The sequence below is a fragment of the Pseudonaja textilis genome, chromosome 1 (assembly GCF_049901715.1).
Source record: "Pseudonaja textilis isolate UNSWEBS1 chromosome 1, rPseTex1.2, whole genome shotgun sequence".
In the NCBI taxonomy this organism is placed as follows: domain Eukaryota; kingdom Metazoa; phylum Chordata; class Lepidosauria; order Squamata; family Elapidae; genus Pseudonaja; species Pseudonaja textilis.
The window spans coordinates 318222456-318240947 of record NC_141990.1 but is presented as its reverse complement, the minus strand read 5'-3'; the positions used below and the strand labels follow the sequence as shown (position 1 = coordinate 318240947).

At 49.1% G+C, this 18492-nt stretch overlaps 1 protein-coding gene across 1 annotated transcript in view; it reads left to right on the top strand.

The window, feature by feature from the left end:
• PCSK4 (proprotein convertase subtilisin/kexin type 4) overlaps window positions 1-18492 on the top strand; it is a 30231-nt gene continuing 11739 nt past the window's right edge. Inside the window, exons 1-10 of the mRNA XM_087936113.1 lie at window positions 1-150; window positions 302-352; window positions 2796-2900; window positions 6910-7005; window positions 9763-9891; window positions 11629-11705; window positions 13085-13173; window positions 14274-14446; window positions 15817-16029; window positions 18031-18131. Coding sequence (XP_087792239.1) covers window positions 1-150; window positions 302-352; window positions 2796-2900; window positions 6910-7005; window positions 9763-9891; window positions 11629-11705; window positions 13085-13173; window positions 14274-14446; window positions 15817-16029; window positions 18031-18131 — 1184 coding nt within the window. The remainder of the gene's footprint in view (window positions 151-301; window positions 353-2795; window positions 2901-6909; window positions 7006-9762; window positions 9892-11628; window positions 11706-13084; window positions 13174-14273; window positions 14447-15816; window positions 16030-18030; window positions 18132-18492) is intronic.

The following is an 18492-nucleotide window of genomic DNA, read 5'->3' as shown; positions in this document are numbered from 1 at the left end:
ATGGGCGCCTGGCTGCTGCTGTTGCTGCTGGGCTGTGGAGCCTCCAGCGCCGCGAGCATCTACCTGAGCAGCTGGGCCGTGCGCGTCCCTAGCGGCCCCCAAGAGGCCCAGCGCCTGGCCCGCAGGCACGGGCTGCTTTACCTGGGCCAGGTGCGTCGCCTCCGCCGCCACCGCCGCGACCGCCCTGCTTGACGAGGCCAGGTAGCCTCTGAGCATACGCAGAGCACCTTTTTGCAGGGAAAAAACAAAACAAACCCCAACCTTTCCCCTCTCCCCCCTCCCCTCCCCTTTTCTGTGGCAGGGGGGTAGACTGCCTCTGCACTTGGAGGCTCCATCAGATGAACATGGCTGGGTGAGGGTGGGGCGGTGGAGGCATTTCTTAGGCATCCGAGAAGGTCCTGGGTTTGTATCTGGCGCCAAACGGACATTATCTCCCCCCACCTCCTGTTCTGGGGGGTGGGGGGCTTCATGAGCACTCAGGTAGACTGCTCCTGAACATGGAGGCTCCATTTAGTCAGGACAGCTACCAGCCCAGGATTGACCATCTCTGCCTGTGGCGTCTTCCCCAACAGAGTTTGGAAGAAAAAAACCTGTTGCACCTTCAATTATTAAGCCCTTTTTGTTCTGTGGGGGGCACTTTAAAAGGGGGGCTTTTATTTTATTTTGGTTTCTTTTTATTTTGTTCTAACTGGGTTGCTATAAAAGGAAACTTTTGAGAGAAGGGGATGCGTGGGGGTGGGGGCTAGTCCCATTACCATTATCTAGTCCCATTACCATCCTTCGTGGGGGGTGCACTTTTCTAAAGAGTGGGACCCCAAGATGGGACACAGAGACCCCAACCCAGTCTTGCAACCGAGCGGAGAAGCAAATGCTGCAGGAATTCCTTGCTGCGTATGGAGCCTTTTTTGGGGGGCGGGGGGGTTTGTTTGCTACGAAACTATGTGGTCCGGCTTAGTTTTGGGGGGAGGAAAATAAGGGGAAATAAATTCTGCTTCTGCTTGCCAGCATCTATTGGTATTAGTCTGGCTAGTGTCCTGTCAGTGTATGAGAGAGTAGAGGGCTGTTTGGAAACAGTATTTGCTGTGTGTGAGCAAGAAGGAGACAATAAGGAGCCTGGGCGTGGCTTAGCTCAACTGTTTGGCACCAAAGCTGCTTGGTGCTCTCAAACAGACTGAAACTCCTTTGCTTGTGTTTTGCATTTGGAGCAGATTTCTTTTCAGGTGGGGAAGGGAAGTAGAACTCCTTAGCATCAGAGTGTGTTGTTAATAATAATAATAATAATAACAACAACAACAACAACAATAATAATAATAATAATATAGGGAATATTCTAAATGCTCTGATGGTCATTTCGGAAAAAATCCCTTCTTAGTCAGCACCTAGAAGCCAAGAGGAACATGTGAGCCAAACTTCAAGTTTGTAGGCTTTAAGGTTCTGGAGATTTTGTGATGTTGTGTGAGTGGCATTTCGCTTTTTTATATATAGAGAGAAGAAGAAGAAGATGTCTGTCTGTCTATATCACGTTTTTTTTTTCCTGCACTGTATTGGCTCTGTTTTGCACCTCTTCTGGGGAGGCTGAAGGAGGAAGGAGTTAAAAGCATGCTGCAAAAATACTTATAATTTTTTAAAAAGGAAAAGGGGAGGAAAAGGGAATGGAGGGGGGATTTCTCCCCCTTGTGGGTTTAACTTTAGACCCTACCTTTTGTAAAAGGGTGAGATGAAATGACCTGCCAAAGGTTTAGCAAGTTTAGCAAGTTAAGAAGCCATCATCTCCCTGGAACAGAGAGATTATGGACAAGGTGTGTGTGTGTGTGTAGAGAATGGGGGGCGGGGGTAACCCCAGAAAATTAGGGGTCCCCTGGCAAGGGAAAGTTTCCTGTGTCTGGGACGGTTTTCTTTTACCGGAGGGGGAAAAAAAATCTGAATATCGCAGGAAATGCCAAAGCAGCAACTTATTTCTTTTATTATTTTATTGTGGTTCATTGCACAATCAACCAGGTGATCAGGCTGGATTTGGCCTTTCTGTCTCTCTACTGAGTCCAATATTTTTTTATTATTATTGTTAAAACGTATTGGCTGCCCATCCTTTTATTCCAGGAGGGGTGAGAACCGAGTCTTGCAATGCAGAGGTCTTGCATCATTTCTATTAAACCGTTTTCTCCTCCTCCTCCTCCTCCTCCTTAAAAAACCGGGCTAGCTCCTGGCTTAATCAGACGGATGGGGATCTATTTTGAAGGTATGCAGTCAGGCCTGGGAAAACAGATCAAAAGGGAGAAGGTTTCCAAGGGATTGGAGGTAGATCCCGAGGGATTCTGTGATCTGTGCTTATTTTGCAGCCTGGAAGAACAGGTGGGTTTGCAAATTCAAAGGAACCAACTAGCTGGATTGAATTTGGGGTGGGGGTGGGGGTGGGGGCAAGAGGATTGAGGAGAAGTTGCCCCACAAAATATTTCATTTTTCCTGAGATGTCAATATTTCTCTGGTTGGAATCTGGCCATTGGGTGTGTTTTTTTAATTTTTATTTTAAGAACCTACAACTTTTCCTAACTTTAAGATAAGTGGATTGAAGCTCCCAGAATTCAAAGCAAAGCTGGCTGGGGAATTCTGGGAATTGAACTTCACTATCTTAAAAGCAGCCCCAATGTTGAGAAAACGCTATCTTAACGTAGCCAAGTGTTGAGAAAAGGTAGAACTTTTTAGCTGAGTTCTTCCTCCATCTCTCTATTCTTTTTTTTTTGTCATTCAAGGATGGCTTCGAAACTTGGATAACATTTTACCCCCCCCCCCCATTGCAGGTGATTGCCGGAGAACCCTACTTCCACCTGAAACACAGGGGCGTGGCCCAGAAGTCTTTAACCAAGCACCGGGGGTGGCACCTCCGCCTGAAAAGAGATCCTCAGGTAAGCCCATAAGCAGAGGGCCTCCTAAAGGCCCTCTGGCCTGACCCCATACTAATTGCGTAACATTTAAACCATATCTGGCTCTGGCTCTTCACAGCCTTCAGAGTTTGCTCTCTTGAACCTTTCTGCTATGGACAACCTTTAAAAAAATGCAACCCTACCTGTCCTACTACCCCCCACCTGTTTCTCATAGCACTCAACTCCAAGTGACACACCTGTTTTCCTCATCTTTTCGTTGTGTGTGTGTTTCCTCCCCCCCCATTGGCAATCCTCTCCCCTCCGGTTTGTCTACCTTTTTCTTAAAAAGGTGGCAATCCAAAGAGAACCCATTCTTAGTGGCATTCTGACATTAAGGGTCGGATGCTGGCAATACACCTTAAAGGCGGCCAAGTTGATAGGTTATCAGAGGCAGAATAGAATAGAATTCTTTATTGGCCAAGGGTGATTGGACACACAAGGAATTTGTCTTGGTGCAAATGCTCTCAGGGTACATAAAAGAAAAGGTACATTCTTCAAGAGTCAAGAATCATAAGGATCATACTCATCATAAAAATACATAATAAATCACAAGATACAAGACAGTGATAGTAATAGCAGACAAAAAAAATCACATACCAGGATACTAAATAAAACAATATAAACCATAAGATACAAAGTTATAGTCAAAAGAAGATAAGGAGATAGGTAATAGGAAAGATGAGAAGAAGAATAGTGATACAGCCTTACTTAGATAGTTCGACAGTGTTGTAGGAATTATTTGTTTAGCAGAGTGGTGGAATGGAGGGGGAATGGGGCATTTCCAAGGAGTAGGGCTGTCTTAATTACAGGTAGTCCTGTACTTACAACAGGTTCATTTAGTGACCGTTCGAACTTACAATGGCCCTCTGAAAAAAGTGACTTATGACCACTTTTTCACAGTCATGACCTTTGCAGCTTCCCTGCGGGTCACGTGATCAAAACCCAGCCACTCGGCAACTGGCATGTACTTACGGTGGTTGCAATGCCCCGGGGTCCCGTGAGCCGCTTTTGCATCCTGACAAGCTGGGAAGACAGATTTAGTTAACAAGCAAGTTACCAGCTTAACCACTGTGGTGAGATCAGTTGTAAAACGAAGCAAAAAACTGACTTAGCAACTATCTCACTTAGCAACAGAAATGTTGGGCTCCATTGTAGTCGTAAACCCAGAGGCGTCCTATGCTTTTCAAAGAAGCAGAGCAGGGCTGATTTAATTGCTGGCAGGATGCTAATCTGGGAATGATGCAGTTTTCACATTATCCCGCTAGGCTGGCTTCATATAGGTAGGAGTTTATTTCCAGAATGATTGGTTTTAGGGCAACGTTTCTCAACCTTGGCCATTTTTAAATGTTGGACTTCAGCAAGCAAGGCTGGCTGGGGGATTCTGGAAGTTGAAGTCCATACGTCTTTTAAGTTGAAAAACACTATTGTTAGGCTTCCAAAACTGGTATAAACTGGTATGTCTGCCAGCAGCCCCATTAATCAGGGAAGGAACAAACCACTTATCCCAGGAAAGTGGTTGGAAAGTCAATCAGAAAGTCACTCCCCTTATTTGGTTTTAATGGGGAAATGTTTAGTTATTTATCATTGTCATGTTTTTATATCGTCCTTTTATGAAGTTGCAAGCTGCCCAGAGTCGCTTGATAGTGAGGCGGACGGCATATAAATTTAATTAATATTTGCTGGAATTCCTATAGTCCCATACCATTCTTCTCCATACAGCTTTGCTAAAAGGGAAGACTGCAGAAACTCTGTTTGGCACAAAAAAAAAACCTATGGTCAGTTTATGTCTGTGGAGATTCTCTGTCGTCCAGGTTCATAGTTGTCCCAAAGGTGCTTTTATTTCAGGAGGCAACTGGACCTTCCGGTTTTTCTTTCAAGACACCTCGCTTCTCATCCAAGAAGCTTCATCGGATGACTCTGAGGATACAGATAAACCTTCTAGTCTGGCAGGGGGCTGGACTAGAAGACCTCCAAGGTCCCTTCCAGCTCTATTCTGATTCTAGGTTGCGTCTCTCCTTGATTGGTTTCCATCCTTGGCTTCTTGTCCTGCCCTCTGGTGTTTTTTGGGGGGACAAACCCTCAAATATTGCAAGACTGACATCATGTCACCCGCTAATCCTTTTCTTCACCAGGCTAAAACAGCCATTTGTCGTACAGTTTAACCCTCCATCTTTGTGGCTCTTCTCTGAACTCTTTCGACGGCCTCCTCATGTATCCCTTCCGTCTCAATAAATCCGGTGAAAGAAAGCTTTGCGAGAGCAATGTTGACGAGGGTGGAGAAATCATGTTTCCTTTTTAGGAGATAGCCAAAGGGCTGCACCGTCCAAGAGTTAAACAGACCCAGGTTTTATGAGTCTTATCATTTTCCACGGCTGTTGTGAAAGGACGTGATAGGAATCACAGGAAAGAGTGTCGGAAAAATATTTAATCCCACTCTATAAAGCCTTAGTAAGGCCACACCTAGAGTCCTGCATCCAGTTTTGGTCACCACACTATAAAAAAAGATGTTGAGACTTTAGAAAAAGTGCAGAGAAGAGCAACCAGGATGATGAGGGGACTGGAGGCTGAAACATACAAAGAACGGTTGCAGGACCTGGGCCTGGCTGGTCTAGTGAAGAGAAGGACCAGGGGAGACAGGAGAGCATCTTCCAATATTTGAGGGGCTGCCCTAGAGAGGAGGAAGAGGGTCAAGCTATTTTCCAAGCCATCTGAAGGACAGACAAGGAATAATAATGGATGGAAACTGATCAAGGAGAGATTCAACCTGGAAATAAGGAGAAACTTTGTGACAGGGAGAACAATCAACCGATGGAACGGAAGTTGCCCTCAGAAGTTGTGCGAGCTTCATCCCTGGAGGCTTTCAGGAAGAGACTGGGCTACCCTCTGTCAGAAATGGTGTAGGGTCTCCTGCTAGGTTGGGGGGTTGGACTAGATGACCTAAAAGGTCCCTTCCAACTCTGTTAATCTGATAATAGATAGGTTGGTAGGGAGGTAGGTAGAAAGAAAGAGAAAGAGAAAAAAGAGAAAGAAAGAAAGAAAGAAAGAAAGAAAGAAAGAAAGAAAGAAAGAAAGAAAGAAAGAAAGAAAGAAAGTTGTGGGAGTTTCATCCCTGGAGGCTTTCAAGAAGAGACTGGGCTGCCCTCTATCAGAGAAAGAAAGAAAGGAAGGAAGGAAGGAAGGAAGGAAGGAAGGAAGGAAGGAAGGAAGGAAGGAAAGAAAGAAAAGAGAAAGAAAGAGAGAGAGAGAGAGAAAGGAAGAAAGAAAGAAAGAAAGAAAGAAAGAAAAGTTGTGGGAGCTTCATCCCTGGAGGCTTTCAAGAAGAGACTGGGCTGCCCTCTGTCAGAAATGGTGCAGGGTCTCCTGCTTGGGCAGGGAGGGGGTTGGACTAGATGACCTACAAGGTCCCTTCCAACTCTGATTCCCTGTTATATAGACTTGACTTTGGGGCTGGACATTCCCAGCCTGTCTGGTCTGGCTACCCTGCCAGATAGAAATTTGAGCCCAACAAGACGGGGAACCCGCTGTTCCCAACTTGGGGCCGTGGAACAGAGAGATTGTTGACTTTGGTTGAACCCACGGCGGGGGGTGGGCTTCTCCGGTTCACCCTGGTTCGGGTGAACCGGTACTGAACCGGCAGCTAATTTTACGGCCAGTTCGGCAAATCCCATCCCGCCCACCTTGCCCTGCCCTCCCAGGAGCCCCCCAGAGCCCGTTTTGGATCCCAGGTAGCCTCCCGAGGCTCCAGAAGGCCAGAAATGGACCCGTTTCCAGCTTCCAAGGAGCCTCCGGAGTCCGGGGAGGCTGTTTTCATCCTCCCGGAGGCTTGAAGGAAATCTTCGGAGCCCGGGGAGGGCAAAAATGCACACACGCACACACCGTGGTGCAGGAGGCTGGCTAGGCCACGCCCTCCCCATGGCCACGCCCACCCCGCCACCGGGCAGAGAACCCCTTTGCTACGAGTTTGGTTTAACCTCCCTGGTTTTGGCTCTAGATCCCGTGGTTTGAGCAGCAGGCGCTGAAGAGGCGGAGGAAGAGAGCCGCCACGATTGTCCCCACCGATCCGTGGTTCCATAAGCAGTGGTACATGGTGAGTGGTGGGGCAAGAAAGCGGGAGGATTGGACTCGACCTGCCCAGGGCCCTCCCCCCGCCCCCCACTCCTTTCTAAGGCTCGGAAGACCTTTGTGGGGTCCTTGGTGGTCTCTGAGCTCGGTTGTTTTTCTCGCCGACGTTTCACGACCCAACTAGGGAACGTCATCGGGGCTAGAAGGACGTGGGGTTTGGGGAGGGAAGAGGAGGAGGACTGTAGGGTCCTTGGTGCTCTCGGAGCTGGGTTGATCTGTTGCAAGTGTTTCATTACTCTGCCAGGTGACCTCTTCAGGGCAAGAAGGGAGCGGGGAAGACATTTCATGACCCAACTAGGGAACGTTATCAGTGTTCTTGGGGATGAAATGTCTGCAAGAAGACAAGCAGGCTCAGAGAGCACCCGGGATCCCACAGTCAGTTCCCCTTCTCCTCCTCCTCCTCCTCCTCCTGAGGAGACCTGGCTTTTTCACCAAAGTATCTTCAGCAATAGGATGGGAGACCACCAGGAGAGGCCAAGAGGAGGTGACAAGGGGATGGCGAAAGCGCAGCAGGGCTTCTGGTGGCCAAGTGCTAAGGCAGGACTCCCTCAGACTCTCCCTCCCTCTCATTATAACCTTCCTTTCTTCCTTCCTTCCTTCCTTCCTTCCTTCCCTTCCTCCTTTCTTTCCTTCCTCCCTTTCTTTCCTTCCTTCCTTCCTTCCTTCCTTCCTTCCTTCCTCCCTTTCTTTCCTTCCTTCCTTCCTTCTTTCCTTCCTTCCTTCCTTCTTTCCTTCCTTCCTTCCTTCTTTCCTTCCTTCCTTCCTCCCTTTCTTTCCTTCCTCCCTTCCTTCTTTCCTTCCTTCCTTCCTTCCTTCCTTCCTTCCTTCCTTCCTCCCTTTCTTTCCTTCCTTCCTTCTTTCCTTCCTTCTTTCCTTCCTTCTTTCCTTCCTTCCTTCTTTCCTTCCTTCCTTCCCTCTTTCCTTCCTTCCTCCCTCCCTTTCTTTCCTTCCTCCCTTCCTTCCTTCCTTCCTTCCTCCCTTTCTTTCCTTCCTTCCTTCTTTCCTTCCTTCCTTCCTCTCCTTCCTTCCTTCCTTCCTTCTTTCCTTCCTTCCTTCCTTCCTTTCTCCCTTTCTTTCCTTCCTTCCTTCCTTCCTTCTTTCCTTCCTTCCTTCCATCCTTCCTCCCTCCCTTCCTTCCTTCCTTCCTTCCTTCCTTCCTTCCTCCCTCCCTCCCTCCCTCTCCTTCCTTCCTTCCTTCCTCCCTCCCTCCCTCCCTCCCTCCCTTTTCCCTTCCCTCTTCCTTTTCCTTTCTTTCCTCTTCCTTCCCCTCTCCCCTTCTTTTTCCTTCCTTGCTCTCTTACCTAGTTGGATCCAGCTCACGGGGCCTTGAGTTTGACGCCCCTAGTTTGGAGAATAGACTGAGCCCCTCCCCTTTGGGGCAGCCTCTCAAATATTGGAATTCTGCTATCATGTGTCCGTCCTCCCCCCCGTCCTTCTTTTCTCTAGTCTGGCCGCACCCCCCGATTCCAGCAACCGTTCTTGATAGATTTACTAGCTCGATACCCCGTGTGCTTTGCTACGCGACTATGTGGTCAGGCTTAGTTTGGGGGAAGGAAAACAACGTGGGAAAAATCCTGCTTCTGGCTACCAGCACCCATCAATATTCGTCTGGCTAGTGTCCTGTCAGCGTGTGAGAGGGTTGAGGGCTGTTTGGAAACTGAAAGGGTACTTGCCGTGTGAGCCAGAAGGAGACAAGCAAGGAGCCTGGGTGTTGCTTAGCTCAACGGTTGTGTACTAAAGCTGCTTGGTGCGGCTGTGAAACTAAAACTGAAACTCCTCTGCTTGGGCTTTGCATTTGGAAGAGATTTCTTTTCAAGTGAGGAGGGGGAGTAGAGCGTGTTTTTATTATTATTATTATTGTTGTTGTTGTTATCATTATCATTATTCCTAAGAGGTCTGTAGGGGGCTTGCGTATGCGCACCAACGTGCCTACCATCCCCGTCCAATTGTTTCATTTATTTTTTATTTCTCTTTTATGTATCCATGTATTCATAACTATGTTTTTACTTATATCTATTATCTTGTAAGCAATTGACAAACATAAATAAATAAATAAATAAATAAATAATAATAATAATAATAATAATAATAATAATAATAATAATAATAATAATAATAATAATATAGGAAATACTCTAAATGCTCTGAGGGTCATTTGGAAAAATCCTTTCTTAGTGAGACCCTAGAAGCCAAGAGGAACATACATGCCCAATTTCAAGTTCATAAGCTTGACGGTTCTGGAGATTTTGTGATGATGCGTGAGGGGCATTTTGCCTTTATATATATAGATATATAGCTGGTTCATATTTATGATGGTTACAGCATCTGGTGAATCCCTTCTATGACCTTCTGCCAAGCAACGGGGAAACCCAATTCACGTAACAACCGTGTTACCAGTTTGACCACCGTGGCGGTCCACTTAAGAAAGCTGGCGAGAAAATTCATAAAAACGGGGGAAAACTCGCTTAACAAGTGTCTCATTTAGCAACACAAATTCTGGGCTCCGTTGTGGTCGTAAGCGGAAGACTAGCCTGTACAGGTTCAAGCAATCCGTCTTCTGAACCGGGACTGAAAAAGTGTCGTCCTGGTTCTTTGCGCCAGACATTTGGGGTCTTTGGAGAACTTTGCGGGGAAGGGCTCAAAAGGATCGCTGAGGTCCAAAGCCCATCAGAACTCAATTCCCTGCTCCGCGGAGCCCTCAATCCTATCTTTTCCATCGTAGAACAACGATATCACTCCAGACCTGAACGTCCTCACCGCATGGAGCCAGGGTTACACCGGCTTAGGCGTGGTGGTGAGCATTTTGGACGACGGGGTCGAGAAGAACCATCCTGACCTCGAGGCGAATTACGTGAGTAATAATAATAATAATAATAACAGATAATCAGAGTTGGAAGGGATCTTGTAGGTCATCCAGTCCAGCGGTCGCCAACCGCTGGGCCGCAGCCCACTGGTGGGCCGTGAGAAAATTTTGGTGGGCCGCAGTGAAATCTCACCCCCAGAGCACTTAATCCAGGCTGCGCAGAAACACAAGTGCCTGCGCCGCCCACATGGCCCGCGGGAACCCTCCCCGCCCACTCACTCCTTACGCGGCAAACTTGCCTGCTAAAGTGCTATTTTTCCTTTTTCCGACCATCATCTGTTCTGCTGTGCCGGGAGATTTAGATTATCTAGAAAGCAGGAAATGGTTGGATTACCTTGCAGCCTTACTCCCGAGTCGCCCGTGCTGTTGTAGCTGCTCTTTCCTCCGAGCAACCCTGCGTGCACACGCCACTTGGCACAGGCTCCTCGGGAACCTCCTCATCGCTGCTGCCAGCCCCCCACAATCTCCAAAGGCAGCAGTCCACTCCCCAATGGTCCCGGCCCCTCATCCGAGTCCTCGCTCTCCTCAGCCCTCCGCACCTGCTGCCGGCTAACCACAACAATACAGTATGCGCGCTCTTCAAAGCCAAGAACACACAAAGGCAGACGTTTGTCCGCCCCCAAGGATAAAAATACCCCCGTCACAAACTGAGCATCGTGGTACATGCGGCACAATTCAGGCAGCCCTGTGCAGATCTGTACACTGGGGAAACAAAACAGACACTTCATAAGCGCATGGCACAGCCTAGGAGGACAAACCTATCAGGTCCAGATTCAGCAATCCACCTGCATTTAAAAGAAATAACAGATAATCAGAGTTGGAAGGGACCTTATAGGTCATCTAGTCCAACCCCCCACCCAAGCGGGAGACCCTACGCCATTTCTGACCAATCTCTTCTTGAAAGAGTGTAAAGCGGTCTCAAGGCTGCTCTTTTGAAAACAGCAAAGTCCACATTTTGGACAGAGCGGACCTCTGGCTTGAAAGAGGGGGTCAAAGAGGTCACCGTGTGCAAACTGGACAGCCCTCTCCAGTGGTGGGATTTAAAATTTTTTTTACTACCGGTTCTATGGGCGTGGCTAGGGGGCATGACCATGTGACTGGGTGGGTGTGGGGGTTCTTTTTTGCTTTTTGTAGACCCCCCCTCTTTTGGGGGGGGCCTTCTGGGGCTCAGGGAGGCCTCTTGAGGAGGGGGGCGTTTTTGCTCCCAGAAGACAGAAAACGGAGCATGCAGCAACCCCCTACACGTTTCATTTTGGGGTCTCCGGTGGCCCAGGAAGGCAAAAATGGAAGGAGATGGGGGAGTTGCGCCCCCGCTCCATTTTTGCCTTCCTGAGCCCCAGGGAAGCCGCCTGGGCAAAGCAGTAAGTGAGGATGGGGAATCCCGGCACATCTGATCGTCGGGACAGAAAAAAAAAAAGAAATACCTTAAGGAGTGACTAGGCAGAGTGTCACGCAGGCGGGCGGGCGGCGAGCATCGTCTGGGTGGGGCGAGTGAGCGAGTGGTGACTCGGACGGGGGTGCGGCCAGCCCGAAGTTTCTACCGGTTCAGCGACCCACGCCAACTCTTTGCTACCAGTTCGGTTGAACCGGTGCGAACCGGCTGAATAGATCACCACTGGCCCTCTCTCCACCGACGGGGGGGGGGGGGGCAGGTGGACACCACGTCGTCCGTTTCCAGTCGACAGCCCTTCCTTCAATCTGCCCGTGTGATCTACCTCCTTCCAGGATCCTTTGGCAAGCTACGACTTTAACGACAATGACCCGGATCCTCAGCCGCGCTACAACAGGTGGAATGAGAACAGGTAGGGCGTGGGGGTTGCGTGGAGGTGTGCCTGGTTGCCCGCTATCTTCCAGATCTTGGAGCTTGTAACTTCCCATTTCTCCTGGCTGGCATGGAAATGCTGAGAAAGGATTGTGGAGCGTTGTAGTCTGGGGTCAGAGTTAGCTTGCCTGACCCTGTTTATGAGAATTTTCAGAATCATACCGGTAGGATGGGAAAAGATTCTATGTGGTCCTTTCCTTCTTTCTTTCTTTCTTTCTTTCTTTCTTTCTTTCTTTCTTTCTTTCTTTCTTTCTTTCTTTCTTTCTTTCTTTCTTTCTCTCACTCTCTCCTCTCCTTCCTTCCTTCCTTTCTCCCTCCCTCCTTCTCTCTTCCCTCCCTCCTTTCTTTCTCTTCTCTCTCTCCCTCTCTCTCTTCCCTCCCTTTCTCCTTCCTTCCTTCCTTTGTTTCTTTTTTCCTCCCTCCTTTCTTCCCCCGTTCCCTCCCTCCTTTCTTTTTTCTTTCTTATTTTCTTTCTTTTTCTTTCTTCCTTTCTCTCCCGCTCTCTCTCTCTCCCTCCCTTCTTTCCTTCCTTCCCTTCCTCTTTCCCTCCTTCTCCCTTCTATTCTAACCGCAGTGGGTTCTCCAGCACAGCAAAGCGATGCTGCCGTGGTAGATGTACATATTCAGAGACAAGGTCCTGGATCTTGGGGGGGGGACCCGTTCCCATCCCCCTTTGAGGCCTGAACCGATCTGTTCACAGAGCTCTGATCCGCCACTCAAGAGAAATTAGCCTGGAAGCTCGGCAGCAGGATTTGGCCAGCTGCAACGGAAGACCTGCCACCCCTCACATTAAACATGGAACGGCTTGCTTGCGTCCCAGAATTGTGGCTGTTCCCATTGGTGGAGGTTTTGAAGCAGAGATTAGGCAGCCATTGTCTGGATTGTTAAGGTCCTGGGATTTAAGAGCCGACCGGCGGTGAAGCTGATGCAATAAGAATGAATCAGCACGGCCTGTGTATTTCCCTTTAAGACTGGGGATGGGTTCTACCCCTTTAAGAGGTGTTTATATAAAGGCAGCCATTAGAGGGCGTGTTCTCTCTCCTATTGTCTGGTATTCATTGCAGAAGTTCTCAGTGTAGAGTTAAGAAGAAAGATTGCTTGTAAGGTATTTTGCCTACCACGTGTAATATCTATATATATCTGTTTTTATATAAACCACTGTTAAATGTCTAAGTCTCTGTGTGCTGTGGTTTGCTCTTGAGTTGGCCCATAATGGTAGTCATGCTGCCAACGCCCTGATGCGGAATGACAACAGGCTCTCCTGCTTGAGCAAGGGGTTGGACTAGAAGACCTCCCAAGGTCCCCTTTCCAACTCCGCGATGCTGTTTTCTTCTCTCTTCGGCCCATTTCTTCTTTCAGACACGGAACCCGCTGCGCAGGAGAGGTCGCCGCTGCCGCTAACAACCACGTCTGCGGAGCCGGTATCGCGTACGGGGCCAAAATTGGAGGTACGAGACCTCTTTGTGCTTTTAGAGTAGGCTTGAGCTGCCGGGTGCGTCCCGAGAGGCAAGGAGGCTGAACACGCATGGGAAATTCTTGGTCCAGAAAAATTCTGGGTCTGTATGGGAGAATCTGAATTCCTGGAATCCACAATGCCAACAGGGATGGTTTACATGCTGCGTACTTGTTGGCTGGGGGATGCTGGGAATGGAAGTCCACACATATGTTAAAAGTTTTTAAGATGGATGGACTTCAGTTCCCATGGTCCTTGCTGGCTGGGGGATGCTGGGAACTGAAGTCCATCCATCTTAAAGTTGACACAGTTGAAAAACACCGGTTTATAGGAATATTATCCCAAGTGCCTTTCTTTGCTTCCTTCTGAATTGCGTCCTGAGTCACTTTTTTTCAAATGCCGTTGTAATTTTGAATGGTCACTAAACAAATTGTCGTAAGTCAAGGACTACCTGAATTATGTATTTTAAACATTCAAGTTTGTGGACCAGCTGTTTTCTATGTGCTTAAGGTGGAGGCCATTTTTTCCCTCAACCTTGGCCACTTTGAAACTGTGTCGACTTCAACTCCTAGAATGACCGAGGAATTCTGGGAGTTGGAGTCCACACAGCTTAAATTTGAATGGGTGGATGGATGGATGGAAGGAAGGAAGGAAGGAAGGAAGGAAGGAAGGAAGGAAGAAGAAAGAAAAGAAAAGAAAAGAAAAAGAAAAAGAAAAGAAAAGAAAAGAAAAGAAAAGAAAAGACTTCTGCAGCACATCTTAGGAGATTTGTATCATACCTGGCTGGGGAATTCTGAGAGTTGAAGTCCACACAGCTTAAAAATGAATGAGTGAATGAATGAATGAATGAAAAAGAAAAACTTCTGCAGCACATCTTAGGAGATTTGTAGCATAGCTGGCTGGGGAATTCTGGGAGTTGAAGTCCATGCAGCTTAAAGTTCTATGAATGAATGAATGAATGTCACATCGGCCGCACGTCTTCCATTTGATTTTCCATTCTGAGCTTGGATAGTGGCTGAGAACCTACGTCCGTCAGCCCAAACAAAGGGCAAATTTTGCCCAATGCTTCCTGCTTCCTTCTCGTTCTCCTCCCAGGCGTCAGGATGCTGGACGGCGACGTGAACGACATCGTGGAGGCCCAGTCGCTGAGCCTCCAGCCGCAACACATTGACATCTACAGCGCCAGCTGGGGCCCCGAAGATGACGGGAAGACGGTGGACGGCCCGGGGGTCCTGGCCAGAGAGGCCTTCCGCAAGGGGGTAGCCAATGTGAGAACGGGGGAAAGGAATCCCTGCGCTCGCCAGCCTCTGCTTTGGGGGGGATTAAGATTCCAGAATGGGACCTAGAGCCCCAGTGGCTAGAATGCAGCATTGCAGCTGACTCTGACCACTGCTAGGGGTTCGATCCTGACTGGTTCAAGGTTGACTCAGCTTTCCATTCTGCTTTCTGAGGTCGGTAAAAAGAGGACCCAGATTGTTGGGGGCAAGAGGCTGACTCTGTAAATTGCTTAGAGAGGGCTGGGAAGCACTGCGAAGTGGTGTATAAGTCTAAGTGTGAAGGAAGGAAGGAAGGAAAGAAGGGGAAGGGAAGGGAAGGGAAGGGAAGGAGGGAGGAAGGAAGGAAGGAAGGGCCATGGTGGCTCAGTGGGTCAGAACGCAGCATCGCAGGCTATGCTGACTGCCAGGGGTTCAAATCTCACTACACTCAAAGTTGACTCAGTCTTCCATCCTTCCGAGGTCAGTAAAATAAGGATCCAGATTGTTGCGGGCAAGAGGCTGGCTCTGTAACTGCTTAGACAGGGTTGGAAAGCACCGTGAAGTGGTATATAAGTCTTAAGTGCTGAGAGTGAAGGGAAGAAAAGGAAGGAAGGAAGAAAGGGACAATAGGCTGATTCTGTAAACCGCTTAGACAGGACTGTAAAGCACTGTGAAACAGTATATAAGTGCTATTTTTATTGCCCTCACTCCCTTCCTTCCTTCCTTCCTTCCTTCCTTCCTTCCTTCCTTCCCATGTTGCACATTGTTCAGGATGCAGGATTGCAGGCTAACTCTGCTGAGTGCCAGTAGTTCAATCCTGACCAGCCTCCAGATTGACTCAGCCTTCTGTCCTTCCAAGATCATTAAAAGGAGGACCCAGATTGTTGGGGGCAAGAGGCTGACTCTGTAAACCGCTTAGAGAGGGCTGTAAAAGCACTGGGAAGCGGTATACAAGTCTATGCTGCTATTGCTTTAGCCAACTCACCATGGCCAACTTCCCCTGGGACAATTCAATGACTTTCTTGACAATCATTTTTACAGACCTTTTCTTTCGTCCCTCCTTTTGCATCCTTCCTTTCACGAGTCCATTCCGCCTTTCTTTGACGTCGCGTGACTTGCGTCCCACGGCAAGTTGGCCGTGGGGAATTGTCCAAGATCCATCTGTTCTGCTGGATGATGGCAGCCCAAGTTCCCTTGTTTAAACTGGAGCTGAACCCAGAGCGACCCCTCAGCGGCTCGAAACTGTCACAAATAGTAAATTTTAATCCCCCTGGGGCTGCTGCAACGTCGGTAAATGTGAAAAAAACAGCCACTCACATGAACCGCTGTAAGCCGAGGACTTCCTGCCTTTGACGGGAGACCCTCCTTCTTCCTTCTCGCAGGGACGCGGAGGTCTGGGCTCTCTCTTCGTCTGGGCCTCCGGGAACGGCGGCCTCCGGAAGGACAACTGCAATTGTGATGGCTACACCAACAGCATCTACACCTTATCCGTGGGCAGCACCACCGAGAGCGGCCGGGTGCCGTGGTACACCGAGGCCTGTGCCTCCACCCTCACCGCCACCTACAGCAGCGGGGCCAAGGGGGAGAAGCAGATTGTGAGGCTCTCGGACGAGGGGCGGGCAGGCAGGCAGGCAGGCAGGCAAGGGGATCGGATCTTTCCCTCTACCCTGAAAGGGGAAAGGTACCTGAAAGATAACAAGCGAGCTGGGCAGGGCAAAGCCAAAGGGGCAGGTATAGATTAGGCGAAACCTGGCTCAAGTGCGGTCGCGGAATCCTAGTGGGAAAAGGGAAAGGTTCCCCTTGCACATCCGTGCTAGTCGTTCCCGGCTCCAGTGAGCGGCGCTCATCTCCATTTACAAAGCCAAAGAAGAGCCAGCGCTGTCCGAAGACGTCTCCGTGATCATGTGGCCGGCATGACTAAACGCCTTCGAAGGCGCACGGAACGCTGTTACCTTCCCACCAAAGGGGGTCCCTATTTTTCTACTTGCATTTGTTTACGTGCTTTCGAGCCGCTAGGTTGGAAGAAGAAGCTGGGACAAGGAACGGGAGCTCACTCCGTTACCTGGCACTAGGAGTTCGAACCGCCGAAGTGCCGACCTTTCCTATCGACAAGCTCAGCGCCTTAGCTACTGAGCCACTGTGGATGATCCCTAGTGGACGATCCCTAAAACACGAGCCAGCCGTGTGCAGCGGCAGCCCCCAAAGTGAAGACAGTCCTGGATTTGGGCGCCGCAGAATATATCCACATTTTCAGTGTGCCTTTCGGCTTCAGATGCAGCCTGGCTTACTTCTAGAGCCGAGTCAAGCGAAGCAAATATCTGTCCAGAGGAGCGGTCCCAGAAACCGGGACGTTCCACAAATCAGTTAAAAAAAAATCCATCCTCTTCTCATAACGGGCAGTTAGGCCTGACACAATTGTGGGAGGAAGAGGAAGGAAGGTGGGAGGAAGAGCAGGAGGGCAGCCCAGTTAGGTTTAGTTGACTTTATTGTCATTTCACCTCGTACAACGAAATTAAATGCCATTGTCAGGATCCCAGCAAATCGCCCTAATGAAATCCTGATCCTCGAGCCAAACTTCAAAACACTTCCAAGGATTCATTAGAGGCGACATCCTGGCCCCGCCCTGTATGAAGCCAACTCTGGCCTACGTCATTCACAGTCCCCTGGGACCCTGTTTCTCCACCTCCCCCCTGGGTGTGTCATAAATCAGATTCTCCAACCGAGCAACTTCACGGGCTGGGTGTCCTCAATCATGTTCTCCAATGAAATATATTCCTTGGGCAAAAAGCTCTGGTAGTTTAGCTACAATCTTTTAAAGCGAAGAGCTGGAATGTACTTTTGCTTCCAAACTGCTGCCCGGCTCTTCCAGTTTTCCTTCCTCCCCACCCCCCATTTTTTATGGCAGCTACTGAAACAGGCATAGGAATGTTTACGAGTTGACAGCCATCTTCGGGGTACATTATAACTATTTTTTTTAAAAAAAAAATCCTTCCCATTTTATACAATTGCATTGAAAACCCCTGACATTGCATTCATGTTGCGCTATACAGTAGAACGCAAGAGAGTTACTTGCCCTGGGATAGAAGCTGTTTCTCAGCCTATTTGTCCTTGTTTTTTACTATTTTTCTGTACCGTCTGCCAGATGGTAATAGTTCCAAAAAAGAAAAAGGGTGCCCAGGACGAGATGGATCTTTGAGGATGTTTTGAACTTTCTTAAGGCAGCGGGAGCTCTAAAGCTCTTCCAAAGAGGGGAGAGGGCAACCCATGATCCTCTGGGCAATGACGTTCACCCTCTGGAGCGCCGTCCTATCTGCCACCGTGCAGTTGGCAAACCATACAGAAGTGCAGTAAGTTAAGATACCCTCTATGGTGCAGCGGTAGAAGGTCCCCAGCAGTTTGTCATTCGAGGAAAAAAAACGGAGAAAGTGACGGGCATTCAGCCTGACACAATCACTGGAGGAAGAGGGACGGTGGAAGGAAGAGCGGGATGGCAGCCCAGCCGCTTGACCAGGTCAGGGAAAGGAGACATGTAGTCCTACCCTTGAGGACTAGAAGCTTAAGCGGAACCGTCAATGTTGTTTGATTCCTCTCTCCAGGTGACTACCGATCTGCGTCACACCTGCACAAGCGGTCATACGGGCACCTCCGCCTCGGCTCCCCTCGCAGCTGGCCTGATTGCACTAGCTTTGGAGGCCAAGTAAGGGCCTGTTAGGGGAGCTTTGCTGGTTGGTGGGGAATTCTGGGAGGTGAAGTCTGCATGTTTTACAGGGGCCGAACTTGAAAACCACTGGCCTAAACTGGCCTTCTGGAAGGGAACTGGGTGAAGGGACAGAGAAGGTCCCAAATGCTGGTTTCTTAGCGGAGAACTCCCTGTCTACTGGAGATTGGCTTTCGTGGTTAAGGTGGGACTAGAACTCCCCGTCTCCTGGGGATTGGCCCAAAGTCACCCAGTTGGCTTTTGTGGTTAAGGCGGGTCTAGAACTCCCCGTCTCCTGGGGATTGGCCCAAAGTCACCCAGTTGGTTTTCGTGGTTAAGGCGGGTCTAGAACTCCCCGTCT